This window comes from Symphodus melops (genome assembly GCF_947650265.1).
Source record: "Symphodus melops genome assembly, chromosome: 12".
Lineage (NCBI taxonomy): Eukaryota > Metazoa > Chordata > Actinopteri > Labriformes > Labridae > Symphodus > Symphodus melops.
This window is the reverse complement of record NC_136702.1, coordinates 20,702,483-20,714,827: the sequence shown is the minus strand read 5'-3', so window position 1 is coordinate 20,714,827 and position 12,345 is coordinate 20,702,483. Positions and strand designations below refer to the sequence as shown.

Below are 12,345 nucleotides of genomic sequence, written 5' to 3'. Positions count from 1 at the left end.
TCTACTCTCACCTAACTCTTCTTTCACTAACCACTTTCTTGCAAACACTTTCAATCTTCAGAGTGTTATTTTTCTGTTCTACAGACTGACGGGTAAACTTCCATCCCTTAAAGGACACGTGTGTTTATGAAACAATCACTGGGATGGAACAACCAACCTTTAAAGACGACTGCCTCGACCACCAAGCCTAAAACATATTTTATTCTGCATCATATAAACATAAATAAAGATATTTTGACTAGAGACTACTTTTTTTATTATTACTGTTTAAGAAACAATACTTATATTTAAGAATAACAACATTTGCTGACCTGAAAGACTGTTTTGGGTTTATTTTGTAGCTTTTCTGATCTCAGACTGTTCTTTGAATTTGTTGTTGAAAACAATTGTGGAAAAAAACATTAGCATTCACATAGGCAAGGCAAGTTTATTTATATAGCACATTTCAACAACAAGGCAAAAGTGCTTCACACAAGACATGAAAAGCATCATGACAGAGGAAAGAAAAGAAACATTAAAATAGAAGGTTTAAAAGTCACTGAAATTATTAAATCTGAAAATATGTTTAAGTAAAAATAATTCAAATAAAATTAATGTGCACTTTATTGAGGTTGTTAAGTGAAAGGCAGCAATAAACCGGTGTCTTTAACCTCGATTTAAAAGAGCTGCTCAATGCTGTTGTGGGGTTACTTTTTCAAATCTGGGATGTCAGAATTATAAGTAAGGCTGCTTTACCCATCCCAAAGATGGCCGCCATTTCAATATTGAACTGCTTACTGGGGTAATTTGAAAAAAAAAAAAAGTTTGCCACAAAGAAATTTAATTTAGCATATACCACTTGTACATTACAGGATTCATGAGTGAAAGTTACATAATTATTGAAGTGTTTTGAGGTCAACCAGAGTAAAATTACGTTTAGTGTAAGCCATGCAGACACCATATCACTGGTCCCACAAACACAACATAAAAGGTAGCCTAATAAGCAAAACTCCTAGTTATAACCTCTTTTCGAGTTACAAAACGCACATGGACACCTGCTCAAGGTGGAAAGACGGGTGACCGACTTTGGGACTTGACAACAGAATCGTCATCACGTTGACGGCAAAATGTTGTGACTTTTGTTGCTGTTTTTTAATGGTTGTATTGCACATCAACTTTTTGCTCAAATTGTTACAGAGACAAGCATCGACGCTGTAGTTGCTACGACACTTTTACACACTGAAGTCGGATAAACGAACATGGGACCACCAGAGCCGAGCTGCACGTGACCTGAGCGGCATCCGCTCAGGTCAAAATGTATCGTGCCGGTTGGCTTGGCTCTTGTGCGGCTCAACATTGCTTCCTTAGCAACGGCCCTAGTAACGGCACAAGAGTTTGGTTGTGAAGTTAGCGTTAGCTCATAACTTTGCAGTATCAAAATGAGTTCACCAAGGAAGAAAACAAAAATAACCGATAGTGCAACAACTTTACAACCTAGACCACCGCAGGTGAGAAGTTTATATTAATAGAGGATGACGTTTCCTTGATACGTGTTTTAATAGCAACGTCACATTTAACTAATTTACTGACCATGTTATCAGCCGGTTGAAGATGTGTAACAGTTTTCGTTTATAGTGCAAATGTCTGGAAATATAGACGCTTTTCGAAAAATAACCAGTAAAAGTCAACGATAGTGCATTTCTCTTTTAATATTATCATTTCCTGTAGGTTAAATGATATATCTATGAAACATTAAATGATGGTTACCTTAATGGTTCAGGTCAGACATCAACAGCCTTGGATGGATAAACATCGTTTATTTTCCCCCTATCTCCCAATCAATCAGAACCCACAAGGAAGTGAAGGAGCTGTAAAAAGTGAGTGACACGTTTTGATTTGGTATAACATCTCTCAAAGAGAAGAAAACATATTCACAGAGACCCACCTGTCATGGAAATGACTTTAAAAGTCTTGACCCTGTGTCTGCTGTAGAGGATTGTTCGATGGACGGGCCAGAGCAGAGTGGAGCAGGTCAAAGTTATGGAGCAGACCATATCCTGCTCCAGAGAAGGAAGGTGGTGCAGTTGTCCGGGACCTCCAAGCACTGCAACAGCACCCGCGCAAGGATAAAGAATCAACTCAAGAAACACAGGATTCTTCGTGAAACCCTGGTTAAATTCATATGGTGAGTTTCACAAGCTCAAGCAAGGTTTTGATCGTTTCTTTCTTTACTTTATCTCTACATTATTCAATAATGGTGTTTATATATGTTAGTAAAACACAGGAATGACATGGTTAACTGTCCAACTACCTGATGAATGTATGCAAAATTTATTCTGTTTTTTTTTTTAGCCAGCCTGAAGAGGATGGCGACTCTCTACCGTGTGGAATCTCCAAATTTACAACAAAGGAAAACTGTGAAATGGTGAAACACATTACACACATGCATCTTCGGAACCTGTTCTATTGATCACATGACAATAATGAAGACACCATGTCAGTCCTTTTACATGACCACACTCGATCTGATTTTGTGATTTCTGGTTTCATATTAGTCTACTTGTCACGTAGTAGCAGGCAGGAAACAGGGAGGAGGACCCAAGTGCAGAATACATTCATTTATTTTAACAAAAAAAAGGCAAAAACAAAAACTTACTTAGAAAAACCAAAAATCCAAAAACCACGACGAGGAGAAACACATGGAGCAGGGAGAGGAAACAACAGGCCACGACAACTGACATCCGACAAGACAAGACAATGAACCGACAAAACCAGATCTACAAAATAAAACAGGAAACACTAAAGACTAGACTTAAAACACAAGACAGGAAATAAACTAACAGGCAACATAGAAGAACACAAGAATACAGGAAAACACACTAGGAACATAGATACACAGAACACAAGGGAAATAATGAAAACTAAAACAGGAATAAATACCGAACAAAACCAAACCATGACACTACTCCTAATATACAAATGAATATTATCTATTTTATCTAAGTTATTGCCTGTTTTATGTGCAATAGAAGTTAATTGAATCAGGGAACACAGTCAAAGTATAGCTCTTACTGAGGTACAGTACACATAGAAGCCATAAAAAGTGAAGCTTTTTCAAATATTTGTTTTAAAAGAAATTAATCATTCAGCAATCAGCAACATCATCTGACCTATTAAAGTAAGATTTAAATAATTGTGTATTAAAAATGTCCTTACCACTACTTTGAATAGTTTATGACGTTCTGTCCTGTCAGAGATATAAATATTTCATCCAGAATGGGATAGACCTTGAGAACGTGGCTCCTCTTGAGGACTCTTGGATGGAGAACATTAAGGCCCTGATCCCCTGCCATTTGAAGAGCCTGAAGGCAACAATTGAGCAACTGGGGGACGAGCTCAAGGAGGACTACCTGCTCAGCGTCAAGACAGCCATCTGTATTTATTTTATTATACTTAAAGAGTTATCAGCTTATTAGTGATTTAGTCTTTAGATGTACATTTGACCTTATAATACATTTAAAACATCTTTCGCATCAGAGAAGTTTGTGATTGTTAATTCAGTATTTGTTTGTGATTGCAGTGGGATATACATTCAGAGATTCAAATGAAATTGAAGAAGACAAAATAAAAGATCTTCCACCACACCGGCTTGAGTGAGTTAGTAGAATGTGATGGAGATAGTTTCCTATAGAGCATCTTGTTTTACTTTGTACAGCAGTTACATGAAGCCTATAGGATTACAAATATATATTTTGCCAAAAGGAAAGCTTTTGTTTTTCTGAGTCGTTTTCCCCTCTCCATTGTCAGAATGGAGGTGTTGCCAAAACCTTGGAATGAAGCCTTTGTCAATGCACGAAAGAGGATGAGATTAAAGCTTCACACTGTCAACCCCACGATGCAGCAGGTGACCTTCATTTGGAATACTTATTACAAGTAAGTGTCCTGTGATAAATTTTTTTCATCTTTGAAAATCCTCTTTTCACATGTTCATCTTACCTTTCAAAGTGTAATAAAAATTTAAGTGATGAGTTGAATATACTTTCAATATTTTCCTACTTCCAAATATTTTGTAATGTTGATTTAGTTGTGAATGAGCCACATAGACTGCAGGATCCTTTATGTATAAACACTACTACAGTGGCTTTGATGCAAAGTGTAATGTTACTGTAAATGTGGCTTTGACAGTATGGTTAGATTGATACACTGATTTTATATCCACAAAACACACTTTACACTGATCAAAAAGGTATTTAACCTCATACCTCTCATTTATCAAACCTGTTAAAAAACTATAAACTAGTAGTCCTGGTTCCTAAGATCTCCATGGAAAGTTTTTTAGACAACTGTGACCAGCGCACAGATAGATTTAAAAAAAAAAAAGAAAGAACTGCGGCTCATTAGCTCAATGATTATGGACAGATTTTTTACAATAACCAAGTGTTCACTTAAAAGTCATGTTGTATTAACCACTTTAATATTATATAATGTATACTTTGTCAAACACGTGAATATATGACTGCTGTTGTAGATTTCAATTTAAATTCAAAACATTTTAATATATCCTCCTGCATTTTGGCTCCTTCTTTCAGAAATGTCCGTCTGATCGATGTTGAGGAGTTCCACAGCAGAAAGGAGTCAATGGAGCTTTCTGTGTTTCAGCAGATTGTTAACAGACATGTTGAGAATGCAAGAGGAATCCTCCTGAATAAGTAAGCCCACATGATCATCTAACACCAATCAGAAGGACATGTTTCAAATACTTTCTGTAATACACAATCCTTGGACGAGCTCTCAGAATGTTTCGAGTAAAAAAATAAATGTATTTTCTTTTTCAACATATACAGTTCCAACTTTGCATTGGCATACAAGTTTTGTATTTACATTTCAAATGGTCAGTGGACTTGAGCTTGTATAGCACTTTTCTAGTCTTTTTACTACTAAAAAGCACTTTTTACACCGCAAGACACATTCAGTACGGCTCACACACTGATGGCAGAGGCTTCTAAGTGTAGATCAGAATAAGCTAATCACATTCATACACACTCACACATACATGATGTAGCTGAGAGAGCAACTTTGTTGTAAGTGTCTTGCCCAAGGGCACATCAACATTTGCCTGCAGAAGCTCAGAATCAAACTGTTGACTCCCCAGATGAGAGACGACTCTACCATTGAGCCACAAAAGTTCAGTTGTATTTTAGTTAAAAAAAAGTTGACAGAGTAGCGTCTGTGGTTCAGGAGTTCTGCTATATATATCTTCCTCTGACTTTGTCTCTTTAGAAACTTGAAACCAACAATAAACTCCACTAGTCCTGAGAATGGGTCATACTGTAGTTAGTCCTAACAGAGACATAACATAATCGTACTCATTATAACCCTAAATCAACGAGCCACTGTTCGCCTCCTCCCCTGTCATCTTATATCAGTTTAATTTGATCATTTGACACTTGCATTTGTTATTTGTGTGTTATATGGATTTACCTGCTGTTACTAATACAATCTAATTGACATTTAACCATGTTCTACACCAGTTGGGTTCCTGAAATCCAAAATATTTACTGCCTGGGATGCAGGCGTAAGCTGGTGCCTGCCTCCACCAACAAGACCAAGTTACTGTCCTTCTTCAACTGTGCAGCTACTCTGATGACCTCACACTTGCAGAGCCTTGCAATAAACTCCATAACAGACTATACAAAACTCATTTCCCAAGACCCGGTAGGAGAAATAGAACAAAGTGTTATTTCAATTTGTGATTTTCAGCTGAATGAACAGTAAGGAGATTGAACTTGCTCTTTTTTCTGCTTTCTGTAGCAGTCAGAGCGTGCCTATGAGCACCCTGGTTTTGTGCTGCATCTGGTCCTGGAGGACAGAGAGGTCAAGTTTGAGCCTGAGCTCAAACAGTATGAAGAGATCCTGCTTGATGTCTATGAGTTGATGCTCAGGTCTATCAGTATGATACCTCGAGTGGAAACCAAGCTGTTCCCAGATCTGGTAAGAGGAACAGGCTCTGTGCCATTATTTTACACCTTGCTAAAACTGCAGCAGTCCAATACAGTCAGTGAGCGTGTAAATCAGAACTACAGCTTAGTTTAAGTTTTTAATGCTTTAGAGCCGTGTTCATTCAACTGATGTTCATTTGATAGCTGAAGAAGTATTACAATATACAGAGAGTGGATTCCCAACTTTATTTTCAAAATATTTTGGACAAAAAAAATGGTGACACTAATGAGTAAAATTGGTTATACACTTCACCAACACTGCAGAGGGTAAACATCAAAAAATAATTTTCATACTACAGAATCAATGTCCAAAAGAGCACACTGCAGACCCTCACATTTAAATATGCAGTCAGACATGAGTGTCAGGAGCTGTATACAACTTTTAGTTTTTCCCACCTGTTGTTTCCTGATGTCATAGAACCTCAATTATCTCTTCTGTTGATTAGACAACTTATTGTTTGCATTGATGACTCTTTTTTGCATCAATGCCATCTTTTTATTATGAAACAAAAAAAATGTGGGGTTTATTTTGGTTGAAAGAGGATTCTCTGGAAATCGTGACTCAGCTGTTTCTCTGTTAGAAGACAGAAGCAATAGTAACCAGAGCTTCTGATTCAGACAAAACCCTGAGGTTTAAAACAATGAGTCAATCTGGAACATGCGAACAAGTTTCATTTATTAACTGTAAGAACAGGATATCTATAAATTGTTCAGGTCATGAATCCAAGTTTAGAGGGTTGCATAAGTCGCACAGCCCCTTCATTTCCAGTTTGTTATCCACTTGTTTTTAATTCTTCTTGATGCCTCTCCAGTCAGGCTCCCAGTTTGGAAGCACCTTGAAGCCAGTTATCCTGCCAGAGATTCTTCAGCCCCAGCAGGAAGAAGTGCGCAGGGTTTTCTGGGATGAATGTGTAAAACCCAAAGAGCACATCCACGAGTATGATAAATACGCCGCACTCATATCCAGACAAGCAGAGGAGGATGCCGAGCATTTCCTAAGTGAGCAGCACTCCTTCCAGGATTTCATGGGAGAGGTGAAGCACTACCAGGATCTTGCTGAGCAGATCCAGTACACATCACTCAAGGTACTTGACCAGCGAAACAGATCTGACTAGAAAGGAAACACATGGAAGTAATCCATGACATTTGCTAGGGCAGTTACATAATGTAGGTATCCAACAAAGACTTAAAAGCGTCTTGTGGCTATGAGTTTGCTAACATGTCTTCACTAGCTAATGCTAATAGTAACTACTCCACATAGAACAGTACCAAAAGAGTCATTGCTGACTAACACTTTGTACTTTAGGTTGTACGTCTTGGCATGTTTGAGGTTCAGCCCCAAAAGCTCATCCACTCTCTGGTCAAGCGTGCTCAGAATTTACAGCAGAGACTGATCACTCGGATGCAACAGGATCATCAGGAACTCAACAAACAGTCAGTTTTTTCATCTTTTGCATTTTATCCATTATGTCCATGTATCCATACATACATACATTTCAAATGCAGTTGTGGAAAAACTTTGAGTGGGACGAACATTTCTTTATGTTTCACAGGCCTTAACTGGCCATCCATTTATCTTAGCCTTTTTTGTTTCAGGCCCAGTTTTAAAAGAAGGAATAATTATCTATGAATCCTTCTTGGGCACAACTAGCTCAAGCAAAGTAAAGAATGGGGTGCATCCAACACAGGCATCTGTGCTTCTTAGCTCCAAGCCATGTCACGATAACATTGTAAGTGTGTGCAGATCATTGTTTAAATCATTCTTTTTCTCTCATAGGCTCTGTCAGAAGTTTGAGAAGATAGCTGAGAAGGCCCTGAGTACACCGCGTGACACACAGGAACTGATGGATCTAAAGGTAACTGCCCCACACGTTCATCACTGAGACCAGCTTGAGGATGTGCACAGCAGCATGTACAATTATCCGTCACATCCTCTCAACAAAGAAGTATTTAAAAGTTATAAGACAGACATGATGGTTATAATAAATTGAAAAAAATGTTTGCTTTATAATCGGTGTTCCTCTGGCATCTCTTAATCCCAGTCTCTGATTTCACATGTTGGGCAGTGGACTCGGATTTAGCACAACTGTTTTGATTTATAAACATGTCATACTGTATCACATGCTGGGGACAAGCTGTGAAAACAGCCATTCATCTGGACTCTCTGTAAAAACAATCCTGAAATTCTGTATGAAAAATAAAACTGCAGTGTTGTCACTGTAGCATACCGGAAAATCAAGTACAGCCTCATCTCCATACTGTCACAATTTTAACTTTTGCTTTGAGAAGTCTGTAAAATCAAACAAATCTTCACTAAAAGATGATTCTTTACACAGTGTGGCAACTGCATTTCTATTTGTAACTTAAACGTAAACATGTTGTTAAACTGTTAAAAATAAACCACTGAGTTGGTCTTTTTTGTTTGTGTTGCTGTTTTGAATATGTTGGTTTGATATACTCCACACTCTCTGTACCTTGAAGTGTTTAGTCCCTTTCAGTGTTTTTTGACTTTTTGTTGTGGACTACTGAGGCACTGAAGATGTGAATTAGCTTTAAGCTAACAAGAATACAAACTACAAGGCCAATAGAGAAAATATAAAAGCATGTGTTGATGAAACCTTTTAATGACCTACATAACCATATTTTATCAGAACAACGTTGATTCAAAGTAAGAATAGGAAAGCAGTGCGGATGGATGTTTAATCTATTTCTGTCATGTTAATGAAATACTTGAACATTTTCCTCCATGTCAGGACTTCATGAATAAACTGAAGACGACAGAGATGCCCTTGTTCCAGCAAAGGTTGACAGACTCCAACTCACAACTGTGTTTCCTGATGGACTTTGTGGACCTCTCACCATCGGACATGCAGCTTAACTCAGAGACCATCCAGTGGTTTAAGAGGATGCCATCCATCTTCATGGAAAACGAAAATATCATCGCTAAAAAGATGGAGGAATATCAGATTGGGCTTAAGGTCTGTATTTCCACTTTACTTTCTCATCTGTTGGCTGGAATCGGGATTTTTTTGCACTTCAGCTACAGAGCTAATGTATGTATATTGGAAACAAATAGCTTGAAACTCAAGAGTGCATTTATCTGTGTGTATATTCCAGTCCCGTCGTGATCACTTTGTTGAAGACCTGGAGAAGTACAACGTTCAGGTGGAGGAATTTACCACCTTTGGTGATCTGACAGAATTAAGCACGTATCTGAAGAAATCCCAGGACCTCAATGCTAAACTCGAGGAAGCTATGGATAAGGTACAGTATATGAAGATTAATCCAGTGCCAGTCCCTACTTTAGTGATGGGCTGATTACACTTGATAAAGTTAAGGGGCCTCTCTTTGTTCTTTGCTGGAAAATATTGGAAACTTTAAGCTCTTAAGTTCAGCAAACAGTCACTTCAGATAGCTTTAGATACAGTCAGTCTGTATTCTGAGTGTGAGATAAATAGGTGTCCAAGAGTTACACAAACACTGGGTTTCCCAGGAGTGAAACATGCGATGGAGCTTTTCATTAAATGGCCTGCCTATATTGATACAGAATAACATTGGTATGTGCATGGGAACCTTATATGGACTTGTGAAACGTGTTATCCAATAATGGGTGTAAAATTTGACTTAGGAAGTTTACAACTCAGTTACATTACATAGTAGCGACTGATGCATGAACTAAAAACATCATGTTTCAGTTGATTAATTTAAGTTTGATGTATTTGAATGTGAAACCTCTGGAGAGCAGTGTTGAGTAAGGGCCTCACAAGGCGTCAGATATACATGAACACTCATCTAATTATAACCCAATGTTTCCTTTGCTTGACTTTGTTTTTTTTTTCGTCCTCGCTTCTCCTAACCTAATAAAGATAAACGATTTCAACCTCGAGGAGGAAGCCTACGGCTGGTCTGTTTCCCAGTACCCACAGCGTAAAAAGATCCAGGACAAGCTCACACCCTTCCTGCGCCTTTATGAGACGGCCACTGACTTCCTAAACCAGCATAACAAGTGGCTCAATGGACCGCTCTCAGGTGTCAACCCAGACAAGGTAACAAGAAGTTCTCCAAATAGGAATAAACGATTACACATCAGATTATCACGGACAATGAACGCAGACATCATTATCTGTGTATCGTCTGTCCATTGTTTTGGGGTTAGGCTTCTTTTTACAAGGCCCTAGTGTCTGAATTAAAAGGGTTTTTTTAGATCATTAACTGCAGTCAAGTGTTCAGCTTAATTTGTCTATCAGGCAGAGTTTTTAAATGTTGTCTCAAGGAACACAGAGAGCAGTGGAAGTAGTCAAGAACAAACGAGAACAACAAGAAAATAGTGCAGAAAAACAGTGAAAGATTTCTAAACATTTATGAACGAAATTGACAAAAATATCAAAAAAATTAAATCACAGAATGTGGCCAGAAAAATGGTCTATAAAAGAATAACTTACAATAACCTCAAAGCTACTCTAGCTTAGAAAAATACCTGTTACCTTCTGAATATAAGAGAAAAACTAGAACAGCATCTCAGAGTAGCCGTTACAGAGTGAAAAAACAAATGGTGCAGAACACCTACGAGACAACACAGGGCTGCATCAAATATTTAGATTTGGTATTACAAAGACACACAGTGGTTAAAACTGAAGATAAAGCTACGTTTCATTCTTGGATTTGTTTGAAAGCTTTCAGGCCGCCTATAATTTTAAACTTCTATAGAAAAAAAACTTTTCATCTGATTATTATAATATATAATGAATTATGTTTAAGTCACAAACTGTGTTACAGATTTGACTTTTCCATGTGGCCACAAATAGCCTCATATTAACATTGATGGATCTTTGACCTCAGATATACTGTGTGTAACACATTTTTTTTTTCTTTAAGATCAGCCATTGTTACAGAACTAAAACTGAACTCATATCTAAACATCTTAAAGTTGCTCAAGTTATTGAAGAAGCAAAAGGGCTTGTTATAGAAGTCAAAGAAGGATGAGAAGTCGATCCATTTATTTATAACACAGTGATCGCTTCATGTCAGAGGGTTGATCTTTTTTTTTAAAAATAGAAATGTTTCTGTAATTGTTTCTAATCAGAAGTTTGTTTGTTTTTGTCCATTTTTATTTTTATTTCCTGACCGACCCATGTAGGTGGAAGGAGATGTTGGGAACTTCTGGCGCACTCTGTACAAGCTGGAGAAAGGCTTCAATGATGTCCCCAAGGCTCTGCACATAGCCACCACTATGAAGACGAAGGTGGAGGAATTCAAGGAGCACATCCCTATAGTGCAGGTTTGACGTTAACAGACTAAACATTTAGCTAAGTAATCAAAAGCTGTATTTCACTTTATTTTTACACTACCTGGGTTGAACTACTCCTTCACAGGTGTTGTGCAATCCGGGTTTACGTGAACGTCACTGGGAAGCCATGTCAGAGGTGGCTGGCGTGTCCCTGCAGCCAGCTGATGATCAGGCCTGTGTGGCTCACTTCCTAACCTTGAGCCTGGATCAGCACCTGAGCAGCTTTGAGGGCATCAGTGAAGCAGCCAGCAAAGAGTACTCCCTGGAGAAGGCCATGGAGAAAATGGCAGGCGAATGGGAGGACATGGTGTTCTGCCTCCTGGCTTACAGAGAGACGGGCACCTCGATCCTATCATCTGTGGAAGAAGTGCAGATGCTTTTAGATGATCATTTAGTGAAGACACAAACCATGAGGGGCTCGCCGTTCATCAAACCTTTTGAAACGGAGATACGGTGAGAGGACAGATTTGCCTGAACCTACCACCTGTATGTAAATATCACTCAGCTAGTTTTTTTTTTTTTTTTAAATGATTGAACTTTAACAAGGCCATGTTTAGTTCTGTTTATTAAACAGGGCTTTTACTGAAGTGGTAAACTGGTGCATTTTCTGCCATGCACCACAGTTTCCGTTGAGCACACGTTAAGGCCAAGATAAAAAAAAATAGATCTATAAATGAATGTGCCTGAGTTCAGAAAATTACCTCTGTAACTTTGTGTAATGTTGCGATCACATGTTGCTGTTTGTAACAGAGTTGTCTGCAGCTTTATGAAAAAGTTATGTGAGATTTGTTAGATTTCTAAGCTTCTCCTGAAAAGTTTCTAGTGATCTTTTAGGTAATATTGCATAAGAACTTTGAATGCCTTCATCCAGCTTGTGGACGGTAGATGATGATGATTCCATAGCTCATGAAAACAAATCAGTTTGTCATCACAATGCAAGAGTTGAAAGGGTAGATTGATTTTTTTAATCTACTAAAATGATAGTAAAGAAGGTGAGGAGCTTTTTTTTATCATTTTATTTGAGCTTTCTCCTGAGATGGTTATGGAACTTGATTTCCTTTCAACGTGACATACTGTAGA

The 12,345-nt window shown here is 38.1% G+C and overlaps 1 protein-coding gene across 2 annotated transcripts in view; it reads left to right on the top strand.

The window, feature by feature from the left end:
* The first annotated feature begins 1,328 nt into the window (after positions 1–1,328).
* Positions 1,329–12,345, top strand: part of dnah7 (dynein, axonemal, heavy chain 7) — an 81,574-nt gene continuing 70,557 nt past the window's right edge. Inside the window, exons 1-18 of one of the 2 annotated variants that reach the window (XM_079358471.1) lie at positions 1,329–1,487; positions 1,826–1,856; positions 1,972–2,164; positions 2,332–2,404; positions 3,234–3,414; positions 3,560–3,632; positions 3,787–3,912; positions 4,569–4,688; positions 5,511–5,694; positions 5,791–5,970; positions 6,791–7,063; positions 7,285–7,412; positions 7,756–7,834; positions 8,732–8,956; positions 9,096–9,242; positions 9,845–10,024; positions 11,116–11,256; positions 11,351–11,718. In XM_079358471.1, coding sequence (XP_079214597.1) covers positions 1,419–1,487; positions 1,826–1,856; positions 1,972–2,164; positions 2,332–2,404; positions 3,234–3,414; positions 3,560–3,632; positions 3,787–3,912; positions 4,569–4,688; positions 5,511–5,694; positions 5,791–5,970; positions 6,791–7,063; positions 7,285–7,412; positions 7,756–7,834; positions 8,732–8,956; positions 9,096–9,242; positions 9,845–10,024; positions 11,116–11,256; positions 11,351–11,718 — 2,771 coding nt within the window. In that variant the 5' untranslated portion in view covers positions 1,329–1,418. Of the gene's footprint in view, positions 1,488–1,759; positions 1,857–1,971; positions 2,165–2,331; positions 2,405–3,233; positions 3,415–3,559; positions 3,633–3,786; positions 3,913–4,568; positions 4,689–5,510; positions 5,695–5,790; positions 5,971–6,790; positions 7,064–7,284; positions 7,413–7,755; positions 7,835–8,731; positions 8,957–9,095; positions 9,243–9,844; positions 10,025–11,115; positions 11,257–11,350; positions 11,719–12,345 lie in introns of both variants that reach the window. The other variant, XM_079358470.1, reaches the window with a different exon arrangement.